This window comes from Tachypleus tridentatus, chromosome 13 (genome assembly GCF_004210375.1).
Source record: "Tachypleus tridentatus isolate NWPU-2018 chromosome 13, ASM421037v1, whole genome shotgun sequence".
Taxonomy (NCBI): Eukaryota; Metazoa; Arthropoda; class Merostomata; order Xiphosura; family Limulidae; genus Tachypleus; species Tachypleus tridentatus.
The window spans coordinates 11,398,920-11,422,580 of NC_134837.1; the positions used below are offsets into that span (position 1 = coordinate 11,398,920).

A 23,661-nucleotide genomic window follows, 5' to 3' on the forward strand; every position below is an offset into this window, starting at 1 on the left:
TCATTGGCATAATACAATATACTAAATACCATCAATATATTAACCCTCCAAACATGGGTATGCTAAGCCTTCTTTTTACAGTTACATTCAAAATTTAGTTAACTTTATTATTAATGTATGTTATAAAAACTTGACATCAAAATACATTTTATACAAGTTTTAACTTTCTAATTTCAGAACAAAATATTTTTAAAAAATACCAAATTTAAATGTTCTACTATCCCTAGATGATCATTAAATTTCACAAATACATTATAGCTATGCTTGAGCTAAGATATCCATTTGTATCCTCCAAGTTGTTTGCTTTACTAACATATGTGTAATAAAATGAAATCCACATGCTACACCCTTCCTAACAAAAAGTCATTGGAATAACCAATTTTGAATGATTTTCCATTGTTTGTCAGTCATTAAATCAAACTGACTTCTACTTTAATTAAGAAGTCCCATAAATTATATTACTTTTAGAATATATTTTGTGTAAGTGTCAATATTTGATATTTTAAATTGCATATTAAGAATTAAAAGAACAATTTCTGTGACCACATTATCATCACTAAGATTTAGGCCTAGAGTTTGACATATGGAAACAAAATACTGAGAAAAGTTTCCAGGTATGAATATTAAACTTTGTGTGCATTTTTTAAAATTTGTCATTACAAATGTAGCTGAAATGGAAGAATTACAAATTTATTAGATTAGATAACAAAACAACACTCAAATAGCACAATCTCAGCATGGGCATGGTTGTGTACATTGACTTGCATGATAGTAATTGTATCCTTTGTTGTTACCATACTCCAAGAGTCTAAATGGAACTGTAAAAAAACTAAATTAAATGAAAATATGTTCCAGCTTTGGCTGTAAAACTGTATATGTACAATTGTCTGTTACAAGGAGTAACTTTGATTTATTTTCTAACCTTTTTGTTAGTCACAAAGTCAATCAAATGGACCAATTCCATATAATGTTAGAAACAAGAAAATAAGTAAAATATCAAGCCTTACTAAAAAAATAAATTGATATTTTTAAAGAGGTATTACGGGTTAATTTAAGCAAAATAAATTTGAAAAAACTAAGTTGAAAACAAGTATTTTTGTTCATAAAATGAAAATTGCCTTGTACTGACAAAGTGGAAGTTGCATAATTTTACAGACAAATCTCAAGTACAAATACTAAATTAAAAACCCTGGTTTTTTGTGTATGCCAGACTTGTAATATTTACTAAAATCCTGACAAGTGTTGTGAAAATACACTTAGTACATTAAAAGTTTTCGTATGTTAGTTTCATTTTCCCATAGTGGTCATAATGACAAATACTGGATCCTAGTCAAAGATAAAAAATTAATATGTCCTCTTAAATCTTGAATTAGTGACTAAAATGTTGACATTACTTACAACCAAATATCATTTGACCCCTGTGTCACAATTTTCAGTAAGTACATAGCTCTCAGTTCTAATTTTTACCATTGGTACGTCATCTTGATCTTTCTTACTGTAAGCACATGCTTCTTGGTTCATTACTTTAGTTAAATATAAATCAGACAGATCATAAACAAACCTTCTGAAAACTAGACAAAGCACTTTTAGGATCATCCTCTTTCAAGGCTTTAGAATTATAGTACTGGTTTTCTAAATCCACATCTGGCTCTGAATTACTGTCTTCTGAATATTCCTATAATATTGAGAAAGCTGTTTTTTAACATGAATTTTCTTATAATGTCATACAACTAAGAAAATTAATAACATATACACATCATTAATCCAACAATTAGTCCACTCACATACAATGCTCATTAGTATTTCTTCACAAGAGAAAGTTTAGCCAGGTCATTCATGTTACTGGCAGATTGTATGTATTTTATGCACATTAAATAATTAGTAAATTACCACAACATTAAGGTGCTCACAGCCCATTGATGTATCCATTACTACCTTTAGATCCTAGGAAAAACTAAGAACTAAAAAAGTAACACAAAACAGTTCTCTTTCATTTAATTATGAAAATTATTTCACTAGTATGCACATATTAACGAGCTCTGATTCAGAGTATCTAAAAACACAATATCGTGAAAACTAATAACACGACCCCACTGAAGTAAACATCAAATTAAAGCTTAAAGATAAAGGATACATAACACCCCAAATGTCAGACTATCACAGAAGAAACGAAAATCAAAAAATGCATTTATTATCAACACTAAAAATAAAACCTAGTTACATACCTCTTATGGTTACATTAAATTTTTAAAACCCATGTTTTTGAATATTATCTTATTATTATTATTCCACTTTTTTGAGTTTATTAAAACAATTAAGAAAATTACCACCAAAGAGATTAAAAAATGGCATGGCTTCCTTTGCAAGAGTGGTTGTTATGGGAAGGTTTTAAGTTCAGAATTATGATTTTCAATACCATTAAGGAGGTTAAGGTGTTTTAACAAGATATGTTACAGATAAAGTAGATATTTTAAAGTTGCAAATATCTATCTTCATAAAAGGGTGAAAACAAAAATGGCTGAAATACTTTCAAATAAAATGCGAATATTTCATAATTCATTTATATTAAGATACATACCACTGTTAAAAGTAATTTATCATGCTAATATTATTACAATTTTTACAATGTATTCCATTGAAACATCAGTTTAATTACATCAAAATCTTGTAAAAATAATTTACCAATATTGTGAAAGAATGTATCACGTGTTCTCACTTCAAATTAGTATATATAAACACACTACAATAACAAACTGTCAATGATTAATCATATTAACAACTACAATCATATATCCAAATTTTAGAAGTAATACCATACTGTATAACTATAAAACTATTAGTTTGACACACAACTTGAACACTTTTTTTTTTTTCAGCATTGCACTTAAAGAAAAATGTCATTATTTTTTATGGAAAATATCTTATGAATAATTACTGAGACAGAACTACAAGAATAAAAGTTCTTTGATAACCTCACCAAGATATTATTCAATTATAAGATAACCTCAATTATAAGTTTGTAAACTACACTGGAAATGGAATACAATATCTGGAGCTTTCACCACAAGCAACAGATTCAATCAAAGTTAATAATGGACATGTGTGTCCAGACACAAACATATACTTCTTTAACATTTCAAGATATACATATTCCATCTTCAGCAAGATAAATTATTAGGTAGAAATATTTATAAATTTAAACATTTAATGAAGAGGAATCAAAATATAGATTAAAAACATGATGTAAATTATAAGACAACCAAATAAATAAAGAGTAGGCTAATGAAACAATATTCTACAAGTGTTCAGAACAGACCTAACTGTAATGAATTTGTGTTATTTAAATTTGGAAGTTCATTTATAATGGATAAAATTTTTCTAATTACAAGTTAAATATTGTATGATCCAGATGAGATGATTTTGAAATTTGTAATCATGACAGGGTGGTTGGCATCTTTACTGGAGAGTTTGGTCAATTTCACCATTCCTTACCAGTTCTTCCAGATACTTTCCTGTATTCACAGGTGTAATTGGTGTACAGTTTTGCCAATGTATGTGGCATTACAACCACCACATGTATTTATATACAATCCTGGAATGCATAGGGGTAGGTATTGCTAATAGGTCTTCAGATTTGAATAGATTTTAAATGATAATTGAAATATCATTTGCAGTTAAAGTTTGTAACTTCAGTATGAAAATTTGTATATCTAAGAAAGGAATAATCAGTCTTAATAGGTATTTTTCCAACAGGTTTTACCTATATTTTTATGCAGAAAAAGTAAGGGAAATATCCACATAATTCAAACCTTTCTAAGGATTACTTTAATGTTAAAAGTTCATGTTGATGAATAATCACTTAACAATTAAACTACCACTACTTGTGATCGACAATGATAACACTACAGCTGGCGAAGAAGCACTGATGCGATAGGTTAGTATTACTATCTGGCAGTATTGGTGTTGCATGTAATGTATAATTATAGCATCATGAATGAAAAAAAAAAAATGATAATCACCAAGTCATAATCTTCTTCGTCATCGCACATAAAGTCATCCTCAGCGTCAGACATTTTTCAAAAACAAAGAACGAAATGGAAAGAGCTAGAAAGAGAACAAATAACACTGAAATTAGAAATTACCGAACGTTGTTCATTTTTGCTAAGCCTCATGTAACAACAATCTGTCGCATCACTCACAGTGCCATCTATTAAAATGTTTTAGCTTAATTTTAGTATTACGAATTCACTAAAATGAAAAACTGACATCACACATAAGTAAAATAACAGTAATTTAAACTAATATATGGTTTATCTTTTGCTTTTATCGTAATTACCTGAAATAGTTAGAGATACTTATAAATTAAAGCTTTATAAAAATGAAGTTAAAGCATTCTACTATAATAAAATAAATATATATTGGATGATACATAACTCAAATAATAGAAAATTCAAGTGAGGCGCAAATAGCTTAGTTGCTTTACGCCATAAAATGCAAACCAAGCGCTCCAGTGACGATACATTTTTCATGTTAATACAGGAGTATAATTTCTTTTATAAATTTAAAATGAATTAATCTTATTTAGTTACTCACCTCGGGGGACTTAGGGGATAGCCCCACGTGGCTTTTCTATAAGAAAAAACAAAACACAAACCTTTAATTACATTTTAATTAGGAAATTAAACCTATAGAGCAACAACGCGTCAAGTGTGTTGAAAATTGGCTAATTCGAGTAATGCGTATAGTATAACATTTTTACGGATATGAAATATATGTTAAACACTTAAAATAACTACAACACCACATACATTCAATAATACGAAAGTAATTTTTTTAAAATTTGTACCTCACAAAAAAATTATAGAAACGTTTAACAAAACCAAGAATTTAAGATATAATGATAACATATCAAAATTTGAATGAAAGATATATAAAGCCACGAATTACACATTTATAATAAACGAGACACAATGAATGAAAGAAACAATAGAAAATTAGATTAAAATACAAAATGCAGAGATACGAAGTAACATACGAAATACATAGTTAATTATTCAAAGAAAGAAAATAGTATATATATATAAAAGGCTCTCACTAACCCAACACGAAGCTCGAGGTTAAGCTCGAAATTCAGCAGATTCTTAAATCAGACAGTGTCCTTTGTTTGGCCACACTGGTTGTCATAGTAGGCTCTCTGGCTTTAGCAAGGACTCTTTTTACTTCAATCAGTTTTCCCACAGGTGCTGATCCTCCTCTTCAGGCAGCATTAACAGTTGTAACGGTCTTTGTTGCAAGTAGTCTTATTTGCTGCTGTGCAGGATCCAGACCTTAGCCAGCCAAGGTTTAGATATATATTGGAAGAAGATCTACTGCAGTGCTGGGTGACTGATAATGAAGCTAGGTGGAGTGGTGGGAGTTTCATTCTTTGCTGTTACTGTACTATTTCATTGGACCTCTTAGGCGTGAATTCCATGGATAAGGAGGCTCCTCATTTCGTCTCTGTACTGGTCCTATGGACCAGTGGTAGCAGCTCTCAAGGTAAGACACCATTAGAGAGATGCCAACTATTTCTAATGACTGAGCGTAATGATTGTAGACAGAGCCCTTTAACATTTGCGGCTACTAGACCTAACCAATATCTCTAAGCTGTTTATTATTGTCATAACTATGATTATTTATTACTGCTATAGATTGCTCATTTATGACTGTGCTTTGTGTATTTAATAAATACAGTTAAAAAATTTCTTTTGAAATTCTTTTTCATATTCTGAATTTTTACTCATGAATGTCGTTATCTGCATCGTTTTTTTTTTCGCCTTAGCCTTTTGTTGGTGAGACGCCGATTTTGTATGTCTGGAACAATCGTTTATCCCGCCATGCGCCATAGAAATATCGATGTGACAAACTGTACAAAACGCATGACTGTCACTGACTTTTGATGCAATGACCAGATATTTTGCACTATACTCTTCCTTAAATTTTTGATTCACAGTTTTAGTCCTTTTAGATTTGCCAGAAACAAGACAATCTGGTGAATGAGGCCTCTTTTTTTCCTACTTGTGAACGATTACATTGGTGTTTCTATGCCGCTTAGAAAACAAGAAATACCCATCTGCGCAAGCGCTGATTGGATGACAAGCATTGATGATGTAACTATGGGTTCCCCCACGTACCCAGTATGGAGAAGCACCGCACTCAAACTATTGGTAGAAGTCGGAGATACAAATATTTTTTTTTTATTATTTCAAGCACAAACATGATTATTGTAAGCATCCATTTGAACTATGTCTTTTATTTATTATCAAAATTTATTTGTATCTTACTAGAAATTTTCTTTTCACCCCTTTCAAGCCCTGGGGGAACAATTTATCACTTTATTGTATAGGCTTATATAACATATAATAATTTGGGAGTTGCAACAAGTCGTAATATTTGTCTGTATGAGCGTATAGTCGTACTGTATACACCAAAATCGTAATGATTACATTCAATTCGTAATGGTTGGCATCTCTGCCATTATTGATCCTGGAGGCCATCACATATGCCAACTATTTTGGCGTGACAGGCAATGAGCCTTTTAAAATCTCTGCCCTCATTGCTGATGATGCTGGGCAAATGTTGGTAGATACCCTGAGTTTTTCTTCCTGTCATTTAGTCGTACTTTGAGACAAATTTAACTCCAGGAATGTGATCTTGAAATCTAATGATTCCACCATATATAGGTGTAGATCTGGTATTTTTGCTTAGCAGTGAGTAAACATATTTTGCGGAGAGGCTCCCAATACCTTGATGTTTGCTTTGGCTCATGCTTCACTGTTGATGTTGTTACAGTCAAAAGTTGCGGAAGAGTCACTTTCAGGCTCAGCTTGACTGGCATAAAGTTAGTTGTTTGCAGTAATTTTCCGAGAACACAATGGCCACTTCATATGGTTGAGACTTTATTTCAAACGTAGACTCATGAATTACTGGGGCTATTTGACACTATGAAATTTCAAAGCCAATCCAGCAACTAACTTGGCTTGGCTCCTTATGTCCAGATGTGACAGCTAGCAACATATCTTCATGCATGGGTTTACCAGGTTGAAAATCAGGCTCTTTTCAGGAGTCTTGGGGTCATTAATAAAATATAGCTTCTTGTAATAAAAGAAAATTCTTAGTGCACTCTTGTTCATCATAACTTTCTCCCATTAGGTAACTCAAATTCGACTTGGAAGTTCGAGCAGAAACAGAATTAAAACCATCATAGAAACACAAGTTAGACAGAAGCGTCTAGAATTCTAACTTGGTTAAAAAAATTCAGTTAGTCAGGTTGGTTGTACAGTGGACCATGATTACCCCTTCACTATCACAATGTTCTCTAAAATCTCTCTTTGGAGACAGATTAATAAAATCATATATGCAGCATTTCAATGAGATTCCCGATTTTTCACGTTTTATTCATCCAAATAAGATATATCTTTTATGCCTGCGAACTTTTTGGGCCCAAAGTTCTTTATTTGGTCTATTATTGACCAATATCGTTGTGTTATACCTGTTGTCATTCTCGTGGCAATTGACAACTCGCCTTTAACTAGAAACGTTTCCTTCAGTCTTATCTGTTTGTTATGAAAACAGAATTCAGATTCAGTAGAAAAGGAATTAGGCCTAGACTTTAAAACCTGTTCCAGAGATACCAACCTCTAAATTTGACCTTTAAAATTCCCCAAATGCTTACATCTACATCTAGGTACAAGTTGCTTTCTAGCGTAAGTGCATCTTACAAAGTTTCACCTTGCGTGATACTTACATTTGCATGTTTTTTCGTACATTTTATCTGCGTTATACTGAAGCAATGCTAATGAAATATTTACAAGTCTGCTAATAAAATATTTCAATCAGTTTTATTATGATTTAGCTTCGTCATTCCGATCTAAAATTCAAGAGATATAATTACACCTGAAGAGAGAAATAAGCGTAAGTTTGTTCTTTGTTATGTTTGTCAAACGTGTTTGTTAATTCTCTTCTGCCACTTTCGTTCTCAGGTTAACTTTTGATCCAACCAAATTTTAGAACCTCTTATTATGGGAGGGGGAGTACCTGTAGTCAATTATTCCACTTATTCAAGAATACTACAAAGTAAACTTAACTAATCATGAATGTGTGAAGTGGTGGTCTTTCATATAAAAAATGTTAAAGCCAGCATCTGAGTAAAAGAAGTTTGTAATAAGTACAGACAAAAGATTGTAGTGTTTTCCTGTTTATTTGTTGTTAGTTTTTTAGAGAACTGATAAGGTATTAATTTATATTTTGTTTCATCACTAGGGAATTCTTTGGATTAATCAACTGGATTACTATGCTCTGATATATTTACTTTTAAAGAAGTAGATGTGTCACAAATACCAAGATAATACTTTTTCATCAAGATTTTCATCTTCTCGTCAGTTTAATATTTTCATTATCGTCTGTGAAGCAACGTGCCACTGTGATCTACACTTGTCTACTAGTCAGTAGTGCTGCACCCATACTAATAATATTTGCAGCAAAACGTAGTAATTGGTCGTAACTTAAAAGTTTGGTCACCCTCTTTAACTTGTATCCACAGCATAACTTATCTTAAAGACAATTTTATCTCGTATTTTAGCTATGTCCTCTGTGGAGTTCTGAAGTGAAATGTTTGTGTTATAAACATACTAAGAGCCATTTCACAATACGCAAAATTAACGTTTGTTGAATTTACTATACTGTATTAAATATTTGTTTCTGTAAATAATACAAACAACCAGTATTATAACTACAACATACCTTATATCTTACATAGTTAAGCATTTTTCTAAAGATGTATATTACAGAAATTTCTAATAATGAACTTCTTGGCTATAAAACAAAAGAGGATTTCAGTGTCAAAAGGGTAGAAAATTTGGCAAGTAAGAATGTTCTTAAGATTAGTTTTTTACAAGTTTTTTATTATAACTTTATAGTGTTTAATGTATTTATATTTAATTTACATGAAAATAATATCCTGAACATACAATAAGTGCTCTTTGCATTATAGAACTAGTTCATAAATGTTATCAAAAGTCACAGACGGAGTGAAAGTCTTCCAAAACTTTAGATACTATTCAAACGTCAACAACTTTGTGCAAACAAGAAGTACATTAAAGATTAAAAAAAAACAAAAACAGATAAAAATGATAAACGCACAAATGATGCCCACAATGATTACATGACCTTGACATGACCTATACTTGACATGTATAAGTTGTGTGGTTATAAAGACGTATGCTGTTCGTGTTGAGATGTTGAAAATTTGGGAGATTTCGTCTACACATTCTCTTAATTGGAATGTATTATAAGCATGGGTGTTTTAGTAAATGATTAAATGAAGTTAAACATGGACCTCGAGATTATCAAATAAAATGAAAGAGAGGCAGCCTCAGGGCAAAACGACCACTTATCAAATAAAATGTAAGAGAGGCAGCCTCAGGGCAAAACGACCACTTTGGGCCCCGTACTCATTTATATATTCCTGACATGTAAATAAATATATGTGACAAAATAATAAACATGCGAAATAATAATAATAATATAGGACCTATTTATTTTTATTTTAGATGTCTTTGAGACCTCATAAAAGGAAGAGTATTGCGGACAGGCTTGTTTGTTTTGAATTTCGTGCAAAGCTACTCGAGAGCTATCTGCGCCAGCCGTCCCTAATTTTGTAATGTAAGACTAAAGGAAAGGCAGCTACTCATACCCACCCACCGCCAACTTTTGAGCTACTCTTTTACCAACGAATAGTCGGATTGAACATCGCATTATAACGCCCCCACTGCTGAAAGGGCAAGCATGTTTGGTGTGACGGGGATTCGAACCCGCACTGCGGATAGGAAAGCAAAATTAAAAAAAAAAACGTTTTAATGGAATAAGTGATTATAGTGTTAATCAAATTTATAATCTCCTGGAAAAGAACCAAACGGACGATGATCAATCTCGTGATGCTACTATAACTCAGTATTCCGGTTCTGAGTCTAGACAATTAGACATTTTACATTTCGATAATCCTGAATCTTGGCCAGAATGTAATGGCTATCTGAGATCTTCTTGTGAGCAAAGACCCATAACGAGACGAATAGTACCATTGCCCAAGAGATCGCAATAGACGAAAGTTTTCAAATAGTAACTTCAAAAGAAAGCTAGAAAGTGGTGAACTTGTCGGTCATCAATAGCCAGTTTACTCTACATCGAAGAACCACATGCTTTACTTTTGCTACAAGCTGTTTGGTAACGCCAACAAAGCTTAAAGACGTGATGAATTTTGTGACTAGGCAGATGCTAGTTCACGTCTGTTTGAACACGAGCGATCACAGGGACACTCGACAGCTACTCTAGAACGATTGGAATTTGAACAATTTGGATCAGCTTAACCAAAATTTTATCATAAACTTTGGCAATTTTCTTTGAAGAAAGGTTAATGCCCGTCTTCTGGCAATAGTGCAGCATCTGGCTGAATACAACATGGATTTGTTGATAGAATTTATCACACGAATAATGCGATGTGTTTGGGATTTGTAGAATCCCTTGGCAAAATTTGATCTAGTCATGCAATAACACGTCAGAAAGTTGTAGACGATGAAATTCATGATCACTATTTGGGGGAGTGAATTCAAAATTAACTTATCTCAGTTATGGGTACCAAAGTGCACCAGCAAATGTCATTAACTCTTCGATGTCTTAAATGGATCATCACATCTTTCAAGTGGAACTTTCGAGTTTTTTCAGTAAAAGTTCAAATACTTTTCCCCTGTACTTTCTATTACTTCAGTTCACATATTAAATTGCTTGAAAGTTATAACCTTGTCCACAGATGAAGCCCAGTTGGTTATAACGATGACTTAGCATGAGAGAACGCATTTCAAGTGTTAAAGCACGACTTCTATAGATTAATTCAAGATCACTCTTTACTCGATATGTAATAGCTATACGTTGTTCCTTGGGGAATTCAACGCCTCTATATTTCCTTTTGGCTCAGTTCACTAATGGACAGTCTTCCGCAAGTTTATTCATGTCCTGTCGGTAAAGCCAAAAAGTGAAACGAGTTTGAAATGCCGTTTCCAAAGTGTGAAGGTTATTCGATATCAAACTCCTCAAATCTATGATGCTCTTGTTGAGTTAACAAAATATTCTCGACAAAAAGCGAAGCAGAATCACTTTACATGGTGTTGAAAAACTTCGAGTTGGGTTAATTATGTCAGCAAAAATCCGCAAAATGATAGCAAACACTTTACTATCGCTATCGAAGGTCTGGGAAGGACATATAAATGGCTGATCGAATACTGAAATAGTGGCTTTGTCAGTACATTAACTGATGAAGATAAATTGCAAACGAGCTGGAATTCGAGCCAATGCTCACAAACACTAGAGTACGTAGAAAAAAAAAGGGTTGTATATGAAGATAGAGACTAGACGATTGAATTGCACAGAAAGATTTTAAATTTTCTTACTTAACCAAATTATGGATGCTGCAATAACCTATTTGGATTGACGGTTCAAACAAGTTCAATAACTTAATGAAAGGTTTGGATATATATACAACTTCGGAAATTTGTCGAAGTCAAAATTTCGAAGGGATGCAAAAGATCTGGAAAAAGTATTAACAGATAGTGAACATCATGAAATTGAATGCTTCACATTTGTAGAGGAGAATGAAGTCTTAGAAACCATTCTTTCAGGAGGAAATTCAAACTGATCCCCTAAAGATTTTGAGGTTCAAAACTTCCAACAAACGGTTGGTGGATTTTAATAACTCCACCACTGCATTACGTTTATTAACATTTATTGTAACAACGTAAACTAGAAGTTAACGTAGATTGAAATTTCATTAAATACCGATTTCGTATGGTTAGATGTTTGTTAAAAAACATAAAATATCGAAAGCTAAGAAACCTGCAAGAAAAAGAATCGAAAGCTCTTAACGATCGTATATAGTACCTCATAACATAGGTTTAATTGAGGCGTCACTAAAAACAACAAATATATTATATACTAGTTGAAGTACCCGTCCCCTGGACGAAAATTATGTAAATCCATGGTTAATAAAAGGTTATTTTAAGACAAGAAAATTGTTTCCCTTATATGTAATTGTAAAAGCGTAAAATCGCTTCTAAAATTGCAAAACGTAAAATTTTATGTATCTTTTCATAGTCCCAAAAATATTTTTGCCAGCTCTTGTGAAGAGTTATCAACAGGAGGTAAGGTAGTGGTGAAAAACGCAAAAACATCCATAAAACCGCAAAACTGAAAATATGTATGTATCTTCCGACGAAATCAATGAACTTTCGCATCAAATGTTTTGAAGATCTATCCACAGGAGACGAGAAAGGGATAAAAACTCAAAAATACCCATAAACTCTGCGAAACTGAAAATTGTATGTACCTCTACCTGCATGGACCTAATGAAATTTTATACCAATTTTGATGAAAATCCATCCACACCCTGCGAAGTAGTTATATGAATATACAACAGACAACACTGTTATATACATATATATAGGAGCACAGCTATTTGTTTGGTTGCTCTTACATATAAGAAAGGAAAAAATTGTACGCTAGCACAATAAATATAACCATTAAAGAGTTTACTGAAAAAAGATTCAGACTTATCAACCAGCAGCTTTCAATTCAAAAAGTATCTCTTAGATAAATAGGTCTTTGTGTGATTGATAATGTATTTTATTTTCAGATAATTTATTGTTGAACTTTTAGTTACATTTCAGTATTGCTCTTCCGTGACTCAGCTGTATGATTGAGAGCTTATAACTACAAATATAGAATTTCGGTACACGTAACGAAAAAACAAAGATAGCCGATTGTGTAGCTTGTGATTAGTAATAAACAGATATTTTACTAACAGCGTACAACACTGTATAAAGTAACTTCCATTAAAGGTGAAATCCACATTAACGGAATAACACCAAATTTATTTGGATGTTAGTTTCGACATTTCACATGGCCTCTTAAGTCGAAAATAACAGAAATAATATTAGAAATACTAATTGTAATTCTTGATTAATTATTAGTTTGTTTTTTATTTGTTTGTTTGTAATTTAAGCATAAAGCTACACAATGGGTTATCTGTGCTCTACCCGTCCACAGACATGCCGCTGTAACACGAGGGGCATATCGGTCTGGTAAAAGAAACACATGTCAAGTGTTTTAAAAAATATAACCCAAAACCTGCAATTTGTAAAGATAATATAGGTCTATTCAACGTTTTTTTTTTTTCACTGTGCACAGAATTTTTTCTTTTAAATTTCAAGAGTGATTTTGTTTCTTCTATTCATAAATTAACGTGAAAGACGTTTATAATGCGAACAAAGAAATATATAATTATTAAATAATATCAACAAATAAAAATTATTTGTAATAGGCGGTGTTTTGTAAAATTGTCTGAAATAGCATATGGAATAACATGTGGGGACTTGTCACTAAAGTGAATTAGGTATGTCGAAATTTTTGTAATGTTTCTTTCTTAGCACATTTGTTTCTGATATAGTCTTTAATGTGATATGTAAAATCATATAATTCTCAAAAATAAATTTAGTGTACTCACTGTAGCATTGAGGCAAAAGTCGTGAAATGTGTGAAAAGTACAAAACTTTTTATATTATAACTTAAGGTTGTGTCAGATTTTAGATTTATCTAATTGCATTTAATCTTAAAACAAACACCGAGTACAATGGAAAAGAAACCTATAAAACTGATAACGATTGACAGAAAATGTTTATGTATTATATTGAATATAATAATTTACAGTGTCTAACATTAAGGTTTAGTTTGCATGTTCCCGAGATATTTTCCTTCCCTGTAGGTATTTTCGTTTATGTAACTGATTGAACATAACATGTAGGTAACAAGGGACCATTTGATTCTTAAAGTCTGTCTTTATACGTTCATCTGATACAAAAGTAAGAATTTAAACTTTTGTAAAGTGCAGTCATTGGCTACTGCCAACTGTAGTTCAATTAAACCATCTTAACTGGAGCTTAATACCTTGTTTCCAGATCATAAAAATTGTTTTGTTGTCCTTTTGTCTTTAGATTACAGCACAATAAGATCACCCTAATCGTTCTCTTCTCTGGAGATTCAAGAAATCTTAACATATCTGTAAAATATATCTCATTCATTCTTAAGGTTATTTTAGCAGCTCTTATAAATCCTTTCCAATAAGGGCCTGGCAGGGCCAGGTGGTTAGGGTGCTTAACTTGCAACCTGAAGCTTGCATATTCAAATTCCTATCAAACAAAACATGGTTGTCTTTTCAGCTGCAGTGGCATTATAATGTGATGAGCAATTCTACTATTCATTGGTAAAAGAGTAGCTCAAGGGTTGGCAGTGATAACTAGCTGCCTTTCCTCTAGTCTTACACTGCTAAATTAGGGATGGCTAGCACAGGTAGCCTTCATATAGTGTTGCATAAAATTGAAACCAAATCTGTACAATAACTCAGTGTTTTATTTTTAAATAAATAGACCAAAACTGTACATAGTACTCCAAGTGAGGGCTGACTCATGATTTCTGTAGAAAAATGATTACTTTTTTAATTTTAATTAATTTATTTATTACATAAAATTTAATTACTTTGCTTCTATCATCTGAGTACTGTGTTGATGACTTGATTGCTTTATTCACTATTGTGCCAAGATGCTTTTCTTTAGACATACCAGTGAGTGGTTCCCATTTTTATTATGTATGTGATCCAAATTATAACCTAAATTCATTACTTTGCAGTTGCTATAGTTAAACATAAAGTTGTTTGCCAAAAACCTGCCCCATTTACAAATTAATCTAAATTATAATAACCTTAACACATGACTTTGTACATATTGGGTTGAGGAATAATTCGTGAGCGTTTTTTCAAGTTAAAAAAATATATTCATATATGAAACGCTTTCGCAAAATATTTCATGTCATTTGGTAGATAATTTTTTGCTCTAATAGATGGTGTGTTTGATTTTCATATGTCTTTAATTTTTGCTTTCATTTTCAGCTCATTAAATGGAATGTCAAGTGGACAAAATCGAGCATTTTTGACACCATCTGCTTTTCGCATTTAATTTCTTGCAATTTTGTTTACAACAATGCATACTATATACCTAGGTATTACATGAAATAAAGTATCATAATAAATGTTTTGGGTGTAATGTGTTCATGCATTGAAGTATTGTATAGTCTTGCATGTAATGCTTGAATGAAATTATTTAAAAACGCTCACAAATTATTCCTTAACCTAATAATATAATTTAAGGTGTTTTGCTAACTACTTGTTAAACTTGTCAGTTGATCTAATTCTCTAGTATATCAATACAGCTAGTTATATCCAAGAATTTAATGATATCATTAACATTCATTGATTTGCTTATTGTATGTCAAAAATATTAATGTAAATAAGAAAAGTCAAAGTGTTGAGCACTGAACCCTAATTCACTTCACTAGTTGCAATGGGTCAGTTTTACTGGACTCGCATAATTACCATTTGCTATTTTCATCCAACAAGCCTTCAGTCTGATTAACTGGTCTTTACTCTGCCTGTCTCTAGGAGATGTTAGCTAATTTTTTCTGTAGTATCTTATCAGGATGTTTTGAAAATTTGTGTATACAGAGCTCAAATGTTTTCTACCTTTGAACTAATAAGTAGCATTCTTGAAAGAAAGTGTTAGTAGGAGCATGCACAAAGATTTTCTTTCTGTGGAACCGTGTTACTTCTCCTCTGTATTATATTTCATAAAATTATGCAAATATTTTATCAGACTCTAGAATGTTTCTTCAACAAAAGTAAGAGTAGCTAGATCATAATTTTGTTTAAAAATGTCAGCAGTGTTCCATATCTTGTATACCTGCTCACTGTGTATTGACAGTGAAGGAAAAGCTCATGTATCTCATCCCAAACATCCTTTAAAACCCTAAGAAAATGTTGCCTGATTCTGGTGGTTGTTTTTAACCTATTAATATTTTTACTTTTGACATGATTTGGATTAATTCTAAGATTCCACATAAAATGTTTATGGCTAGGAATAACAATATTTCCTTTTATAAAAACTGAATAGAAGAAAACACTCAAAAGTTCTGCCTGCTCATAGCCTTAACAGACACCTTGCTGTAAGAATTATTAAAGAGTTGTCTAACATTTGATTGTTTAACATGCTTAAAAAATCATTGTTACAAGTTTGACCTTTATCAACCAGCTGTTTTTTGCAAGACTTTTTTAACTTTTTAATTTCTTTTTTAACCAAATTCCATGACGGACTTTAATTCTGTAAATCTTGCAACCTATTTTTCAGTTAAAATTCTCTAAACTTGTACAATGTATCCCTTATTTTCCTCTTTATGCCTTAAGTAAGCCAGTTAGGTTTGATCTTGCATGTTATCTTTTTTACTTTTTTGAGGAACATGCGTATCTAGAAAATATTTACTGGCATTTTGGTATTACAGTTTCATTAAAGCATAAAAACTTGTAAATGTTTCAAATCATTGTTGCAGTGAGGTTTAACTGTCTATTTTTAAAACAAAAAAGTTATTTGTATGGCATTATTGTGTTGTGTTTGACATATGTTTTCACCAAGGTACAATATTTAAGACTAAATACTATACAATTAGTTGTGAGACACATTAGAAAAATAAGAAGAGTTCATGTTATATACCTTTACTTGAGAATGACTTTAAACTGGAATGGAACTGTAATGGAAATATTTACTATTTAAATACAATAATTAATAATATATTAAAAAGCAGCTGAAATAAGTAAATAGTATAATCCAAGAAACAACAGTTTTTAAAAACTGAGTTGTTTGGTTCCCAGCACCATCCTTCCGTTGGTTGTTGGCTGGAGTTTAAATTTTTTATAATTATTGATCTTAGAAAGCTGCTCTTCTTAGATATATTGAAACTGAAAAAGAAATGTCAGCTTTAAAATGTTGTATTTAAGGAATAAATGTTAACACTGTATCTCAGAATGGCTGGTATGGGTATTAATACTTTTATTGATAAGAAGAGAACAGTGTTTTGACCTTCCTAAGTCATTCTCAGGTCAAAACATTGTTCTCTGCTTATCAATAAAAGTGTTAATACCAATGACAACTGTTATAAGATACATTTTTATTTCACGTGGGTTTCTCAACATCAAGAAATGTTAGCACTTCTTACTTGCTAAATTTTAACACAGCATTAAAATGTTCTATGATCCATGTGTGTAACAGTCTTTAATATTCAGCATGTTTGTTTTGTCATCAGCTATTGCCCTATTTATATTTTAATTATTAATAAATTTATGATTGTACTGTGACCCATAACTGCTCCACCATCTTTCATTCAGTTTTTGTTTTTTTAAAATATTAGGGTATAAGTCATTATACTTGTGAATTTAAGTTTTTTCTTTCATTATTCTGTATAATAGGAAATTTTGTTATTACTCCATTGTTCACTCTGTATAATAGGAAATTTTGTTATTATTTCATTGTTTTTCTTAACATTCTTTCATGTATGGTATTCTCCCTCTTCTCACAATATTAGTTTTTTCTTGTTTTGTGCTGCCCTCTATTTACAAACTTTGCCATCATCAAACTTTCACTTCTAGTTTGGCAGTGCTGGAGTGCAGACGTTTCTCCTTTTAAACAATTGTTATCCTAAAAGTAGTTTAACTTTAACTTTGTTCACTTTAACTTAATTGTAATTAATTTTGTTTCATTTAATTTCAGTTTTTGTTGAGAGTGTTTGATTTACCCATATTTCTTGTACATTTTTTTCTGGTCTTGTATGTCACATGAATTTTGAAGTCACTGTCACCATTTTTAGTGCATGCCATTTGTCTGTTTCCACATTTTCAGTCACAGGCCTATCTGCCTATGTTTAATTTTCCTCCTGATTTGGATGGATTCCTGTTTTCAGTCCATGTTGTTATATTTCTTGCTCGATTTCCTTCTGGAGTTCTTATTCCCACCTTTTTTCTCCATTTTACAACCTTTCTCTTTGTGTGATCTTTCTCTGGATTAGCCTAACCACTTAGGTTTGATGTTTAATCCAGGTGGCGTATTCATCCTTTCCTCCTCCTTGTTGTGGTTTCTTTTGTTTCCTCCCATCAACTACATCACTTTACCTTGCCCCTCATCTTTGTTGACCATTAGAGAAGATTCTACAATAGAGCATGTTCATCTTCCACTACCTACACCACCTTGTTGTTTTTACTTCCTCAGGATATCACCTACCACCTGTGATTTTTCTCCCAACTTTGATGTGACTGTGACATGAGGAAAGTCTTTACTAATGTTTTCTTTCATGAGCTTCTGCATCAGCTTCATGTTGGATGCTGCTCTGTGGCATACAGTGCCTGACTAGGTATTCTGTGTGTACTTTGAATAGGTTCCACCTAGATGTCTGTAACCATTTGCAGATGTCCTTTCATTAAATCTGCACTGTAGGCCATGTTGATTCCGATATATACTTGGTTATGTACACTGAACTTTGAGATGGGTGTGTTTCATAGGATCACACAAGTGTAAATTCCTTGTGATACTTGGATCATGGATGCTTGTCCTGAAATACCACCACCCATGGATGGCATGAGTAAAGCAGAAGTGGATTGCTGCCCATCCCTGCTATGCCTCAATTGAATAAATTAGTGTGGTTGCTTTTAAAAATAGGGTTTGATGATCATCCATTGCATTGACTCAGGTGTTGCTGCCCCCCTGGATTCACAGTGCACTTTTTCCCCTTTCCTCCAGTGGAATACAGGAGTCATTACTGCTTTTCAGTTCCAAGTCACTGGAGTGGTTGACCATGGAGGCAACCTGCTGAATGGATTCCACACAGATGGCTATAACCATTCAGTTCAGATTATGGCAGTGGAATTCTACCAGTGTAGAGGAAGTTACAAGATCCTCAAGATGGGTTGTTTTACTGGAGTTGAGATGCCCAATTGTAATTCACCTCTCCAACAAGGTGCTTTCCTCTGACTCTCATGGGATGTTGGCATCCAACAAGTGAGTATTTGGAGATCAAATGAACCAAGCACATAAGCTCTCACACAGGTTTTGGGTTGTCCTCTCAATTGTTCTTTTGTGTAGTGGGTTGCAGAAGGTCACAGTAATGCTCCCTTATTCATGAAGAGGTGATGCATGGTGATATACATGAGAGACATGTTGGAGGTTTGGATTCCAACAGAGGGAGGGTTAAGGTTTGTTGCATGTGTCCAAAAAAGTTTGAAATAGAGGGCAGCACAAAAGAAGAGTGAAGTTCCTATAGGAATTACATTTTCATTTAGGAAAATTATAACTTTAGTTATTTATGTCAGGAAATAAAATTGTTTGAAACTGCATAGATGTGAAATACATAAGTTATACTTAGAGAAAGATTAGAATATCTGTGTTTAAATAAAGAAGAGTGTACACAAAAAGAAGTAAAGTTTTCCTGCACTATAAATCTTGAAGTGAAACAACTTTGAATTACAGTTTACATGTATTATGAAATAGATTCATTGTTTTCCTATTCTAATGGTTTTCTGATTGAAAATAGGGCTAAAGCTGAGAGGGAGGTGTGATCTTAACATATTTTTAAAAGTAATTAAGTTGTAGACAAAAATAAAGGTATTTTAAAATAAATGTATTTCAGTTTTTTGATGCTACAGGTAAAAGCATATAAGTTGGAAGCATTTGAAATTTGAAAAAATAGAAACTACATTACTTGTAAAGAGAAAAAAGCTCTTCTAAACTGATAATTTTATCCTAATAGAAAATATCTCAAAGTCAGTTTATTATAGTAGTTTTATGTAATAAAGAAATACTACTTATCTGAAATCATACTTATTCTGGTGAACATGGCATCCAGTATTCGATTCACAGTCACCATTCTTCATTTATTTAGGTGTTTATATCATATTTAGTTGATATAACAACTGCTATAACAGATAGCCTTGTGCAGAATGTAAAATAACCAATATGCTCCAAATTTTTCTTTACAAACAATATTTTTACATAAAATTATTCAGCATATGTGAAACAAATTGTGTTGTTAATGTTGAAAGATGGCCACTCTTTGATCCTTGGTTGGAAAAGAGTGAGAGACAAACAGATGGAAGAGTGACACGACAGTTTATTTTTATAGAAATATTATTCTGTTGTTCTTATCGTTTGTAATTATCAGTGCAATGCTACATAAAAGGTGGACATTTGTGTTGTTGCACACCAGAAATAGTGAGGGAAAATGATTGTGTTCCTTTTACTGTATTATGGTGAACTATAATACGAGAGTGACTATTGTTACAGTATTTTTATTTCTTCACCTTCTTGATAAAGATTATAAATTTATTTTTTACCAATTTGGAATTAAGAAATATTTGTGTGATATTAGCAGTTTCAAACACCTTGCATTTTATTTTAAGTTTTAACAAATTATTTTTCATAAAAGACACTGATGTTTTTTTAAAAACTTCATTCATTACTTGTATAGTAACATATCATGTTGGCAATGTCTTTCAGAAGTTCATTGATATAATGGTATTCATTATAGGATTGAATCAGAAATAACATTTTTTGTTTCCAGTGATTAATTTATTGAATATTTTTCAGGCTCTTTATACTTTGGAAGTAAATATTAATTTTTTTTTGTCCTGACAGTTTTTATAAAATGAAGATGAGGACTGTGTCTGTTCAACAGTTAATTGAATTGCAGCAAAATAGAAAGAATATAAGAAATATATGTATTTTAGCACACGTAGATCATGGTAAGTTGTGTATTTTAGCACACGTAGATTATGGTAAGTTCTGAAACTCTATTTATACTTGAGTTATAATTAGTATGGAATAGGTTTCTAAGTAAGTTTGAAAATACATAAATCATTTCAAAACTGTCACATAAACTACAGTGTAGATCTTTTGTCAAAAAGCACAAGAAAATGCACCATTGCAAGATGCCACTTAGCTCATTATGTTTGTTCTTATTGGTATAAAGATTACAAGTTTGTGTACACAGAAAATAAGATTTTTTAATCAAATATTTTTGCTAAAGATTTGTTTGTGGAAAGAGTGTTTTGTTACTAATCTGAGTATAAAGTGATTTCATGTTATGATTAAGAAAATTATTTCCAATCCCAGAAATCTCAAATACTATTTACATACTATTTGAATACTATTTACATACTATTTACATGATCTCTAATAACCTCCTAAATATATTTGAAATGTTTGTTTTTAGGAAGACTTTATATTTTGTTATTTTATATACTCTAATTGTATGAGGTCTGTCATTTGACAAACCTCATAACGATCATAAAAAATTTAGGAAATGTAAATAAATTATGCTCTTTAAGTGCTGGGATGAAGATATGTTATAACACAAAAACACAATATTTAGTCTAAGTAGCTTAAGTCTCATAATGTTACATATATATTTATTTTTTTATTATATTAACCTTCCAGTCATGCCCGTCTAACATTACATATCTTGCATTGATGTTGACACAATGTACATACACTCGTGTTAGGTATCCAGTAGTATAAAACTGACCTATAATCTTCCCTGTTGTAGCTGTGTTTTAGTGGAGTAATATTTTGTAATATACAGTTATATTTAAATTATTGTACATTAGCAACGTATACAGATTATTACTATTTAGAAATCAATTACTAAACTTAATTTACTTAAAATATAGAATAATAAATCAAGAAGTAAAACAAACAATTATCTCTTCTAGCTACAACCTTTGAACTCAGTTAATACTGGACACAGCTTGCTAAGCCTTTTAAAATTTTGCATGTGGAGGATGTCAAACAAAACTTTTTTAGGTTTTATATATACAGTTTAATAACCAAAAAAATCATAAATAACTACAGTGATACAATAGAATTACATTATGATTTGTTAAGCTTAGTAACTAAGGTGTATTTATGTTTAAAAAAATATGAAACTTTGAACAGACTAAAGACACAAGCTACCTTCTTGAAATCTTGGTTCGAAAGAGTATAGTAACCTTTTCACAGATTAAAATGGCTAAGAAAAACCTCTAGGAGGACATTCTAGTCTGTTAGTTGGTTATTCACAGGTTATATATTTAAGTAACTGTATTTAAGGAACCATTTCCAAATATTTAGAGAAGTGAATGGGGCCATTGTCTTTAATTCAGTACATAAGCCATATCTCAGAAAAATAAAAAGATACGAGTTTTTTTTAAATTTTATACTACAGCTTGTTAATATGAATAATTTAAATTCCTAATTTGTATGAAAATATAGCCAAAGTATTTTGACATAATAAACATCTAATTTTAAACAGTTCTGCATTCAACATACTAAGTGATTCATTAAAATTTATATTAAGTTGTGTTCTTGTAATATTTACTTTTAAATTAAGAAATTAACTTATATATAATATTAAAGTTTGAATTATAATCTACAAGTTGCTTCCAAACTTATAGACATAAATTCATAAAATACACTGCTGGCTAAAATCTTAAGGCCAATGAACATAAAGACAAAATATACATTTTGTGTTGTTAGACTCAACCACTTATTTGAGTAGAGCTTCGAGAGATGAAAACAAGAAAAGGGAAAACAAAAATAAAAATTCTTTTTAGCATTTAATAGGGAAAATGTGAACACTCACTATGAAATTAGCCTAAATACTACCTGGTCAAAAGTTTAAGAACATACTGAAATGAAGCATTAATCGGTAAACATGTAAGGAAATTTAGTAATTTGTGTTCAAGCATTAGCATTATCAACCTCTCCTACTGACATCTCCTGTGTTACATTGAGTAAAAACATGGCAAAGGTTAAAAAGTTGACAGAGTTTGAATGTGGCAGAATTGTCGAGCTGTAAAAGCAAGGTCTCTCTCAACGTGCCATTGCTGGTGAGATTGGGCGTAGTAAAACTGTTGTTGTAAATTTCTTAAAAGACCCTGAGCAGTACAGAATGAGAATTTCAAGTGATTGGCCCAAGAAACTTTCACTGGCGTTGAACAGGAGGATTTGACAGGTTGTCCGGCAAGACACCAGCTGATTGTTGAACCAGATTAAGGCCTTACAAGAACAATAAGACGGCATCTATGAGAGAAAGGTTTTAAAAACCATTAACATCTTCCAAGGCCACACCTTCTTCCACACCACTAAACAGCTTGGTTAAACTTGGGGTGCAGAAATGTGGATGAAGGTTTTGTTCTCTGATGAGAAACAATTTAACCTGGATGGTCGAGATGGCTTCCAGCATTACTGGCATGATAAGGATATCCCACCTGAGACATTTTCTACATGACACAGTGCAGGAGGTTCCATCATGATCTGGGGTGCTTTTTCTTTCTATGGAACAATGGAGCTTCAGGTTATACTGGGGCATCAAACAGCAGCTGGCTACATTGTCATGTTGGAGAGAGCATCCTTATTGACTGAAGGCTCTTGCTTGTGTGGAAATGACTGGATCTTTCAGCAGGACAATGCTGCAATCCACAATGCCTGCAGGACAAAGGACTTTTTCATGGCGAATAACGTGATTCTTTTGAACCATCCAGTGTGTTCGCCAGAACTGAACCCCATTGAAAATGTTTGGGGGTGGATAGCACGGGAAGTCTATAGAAATGAACGTCAATTCTAAACAGCCATCTTCACCACTTGGAATAACATTCCAGTCAGTCTTCTGCAAACG

General features: G+C 32.0%; 2 protein-coding genes across 2 annotated transcripts in view; one reads left to right on the forward strand and one right to left on the reverse strand.

Annotated features, from left to right (window-relative positions):
• The window catches only part of LOC143239956 (COP9 signalosome complex subunit 2), a 38,875-nt gene extending 34,667 nt beyond the window's left edge, over positions 1-4,208 (reverse strand). The window contains exons 1-2 of the mRNA XM_076481644.1: positions 4,020-4,208; positions 1,562-1,675 (exon numbers count right to left, since the gene is read on the reverse strand). Coding sequence (XP_076337759.1) covers positions 1,562-1,675; positions 4,020-4,073 — 168 coding nt within the window. The 5' untranslated portion in view covers positions 4,074-4,208. The remainder of the gene's footprint in view (positions 1-1,561; positions 1,676-4,019) is intronic.
• Positions 4,209-13,599: 9,391 nt separating this feature from the next.
• Positions 13,600-23,661, forward strand: part of LOC143240573 (elongation factor-like GTPase 1) — a 201,302-nt gene continuing 191,240 nt past the window's right edge. The window contains exons 1-2 of the mRNA XM_076483233.1: positions 13,600-13,625; positions 20,643-20,749. Of these exons, the coding sequence (XP_076339348.1) occupies positions 13,615-13,625; positions 20,643-20,749 (118 nt within the window). The 5' untranslated portion in view covers positions 13,600-13,614. The remainder of the gene's footprint in view (positions 13,626-20,642; positions 20,750-23,661) is intronic.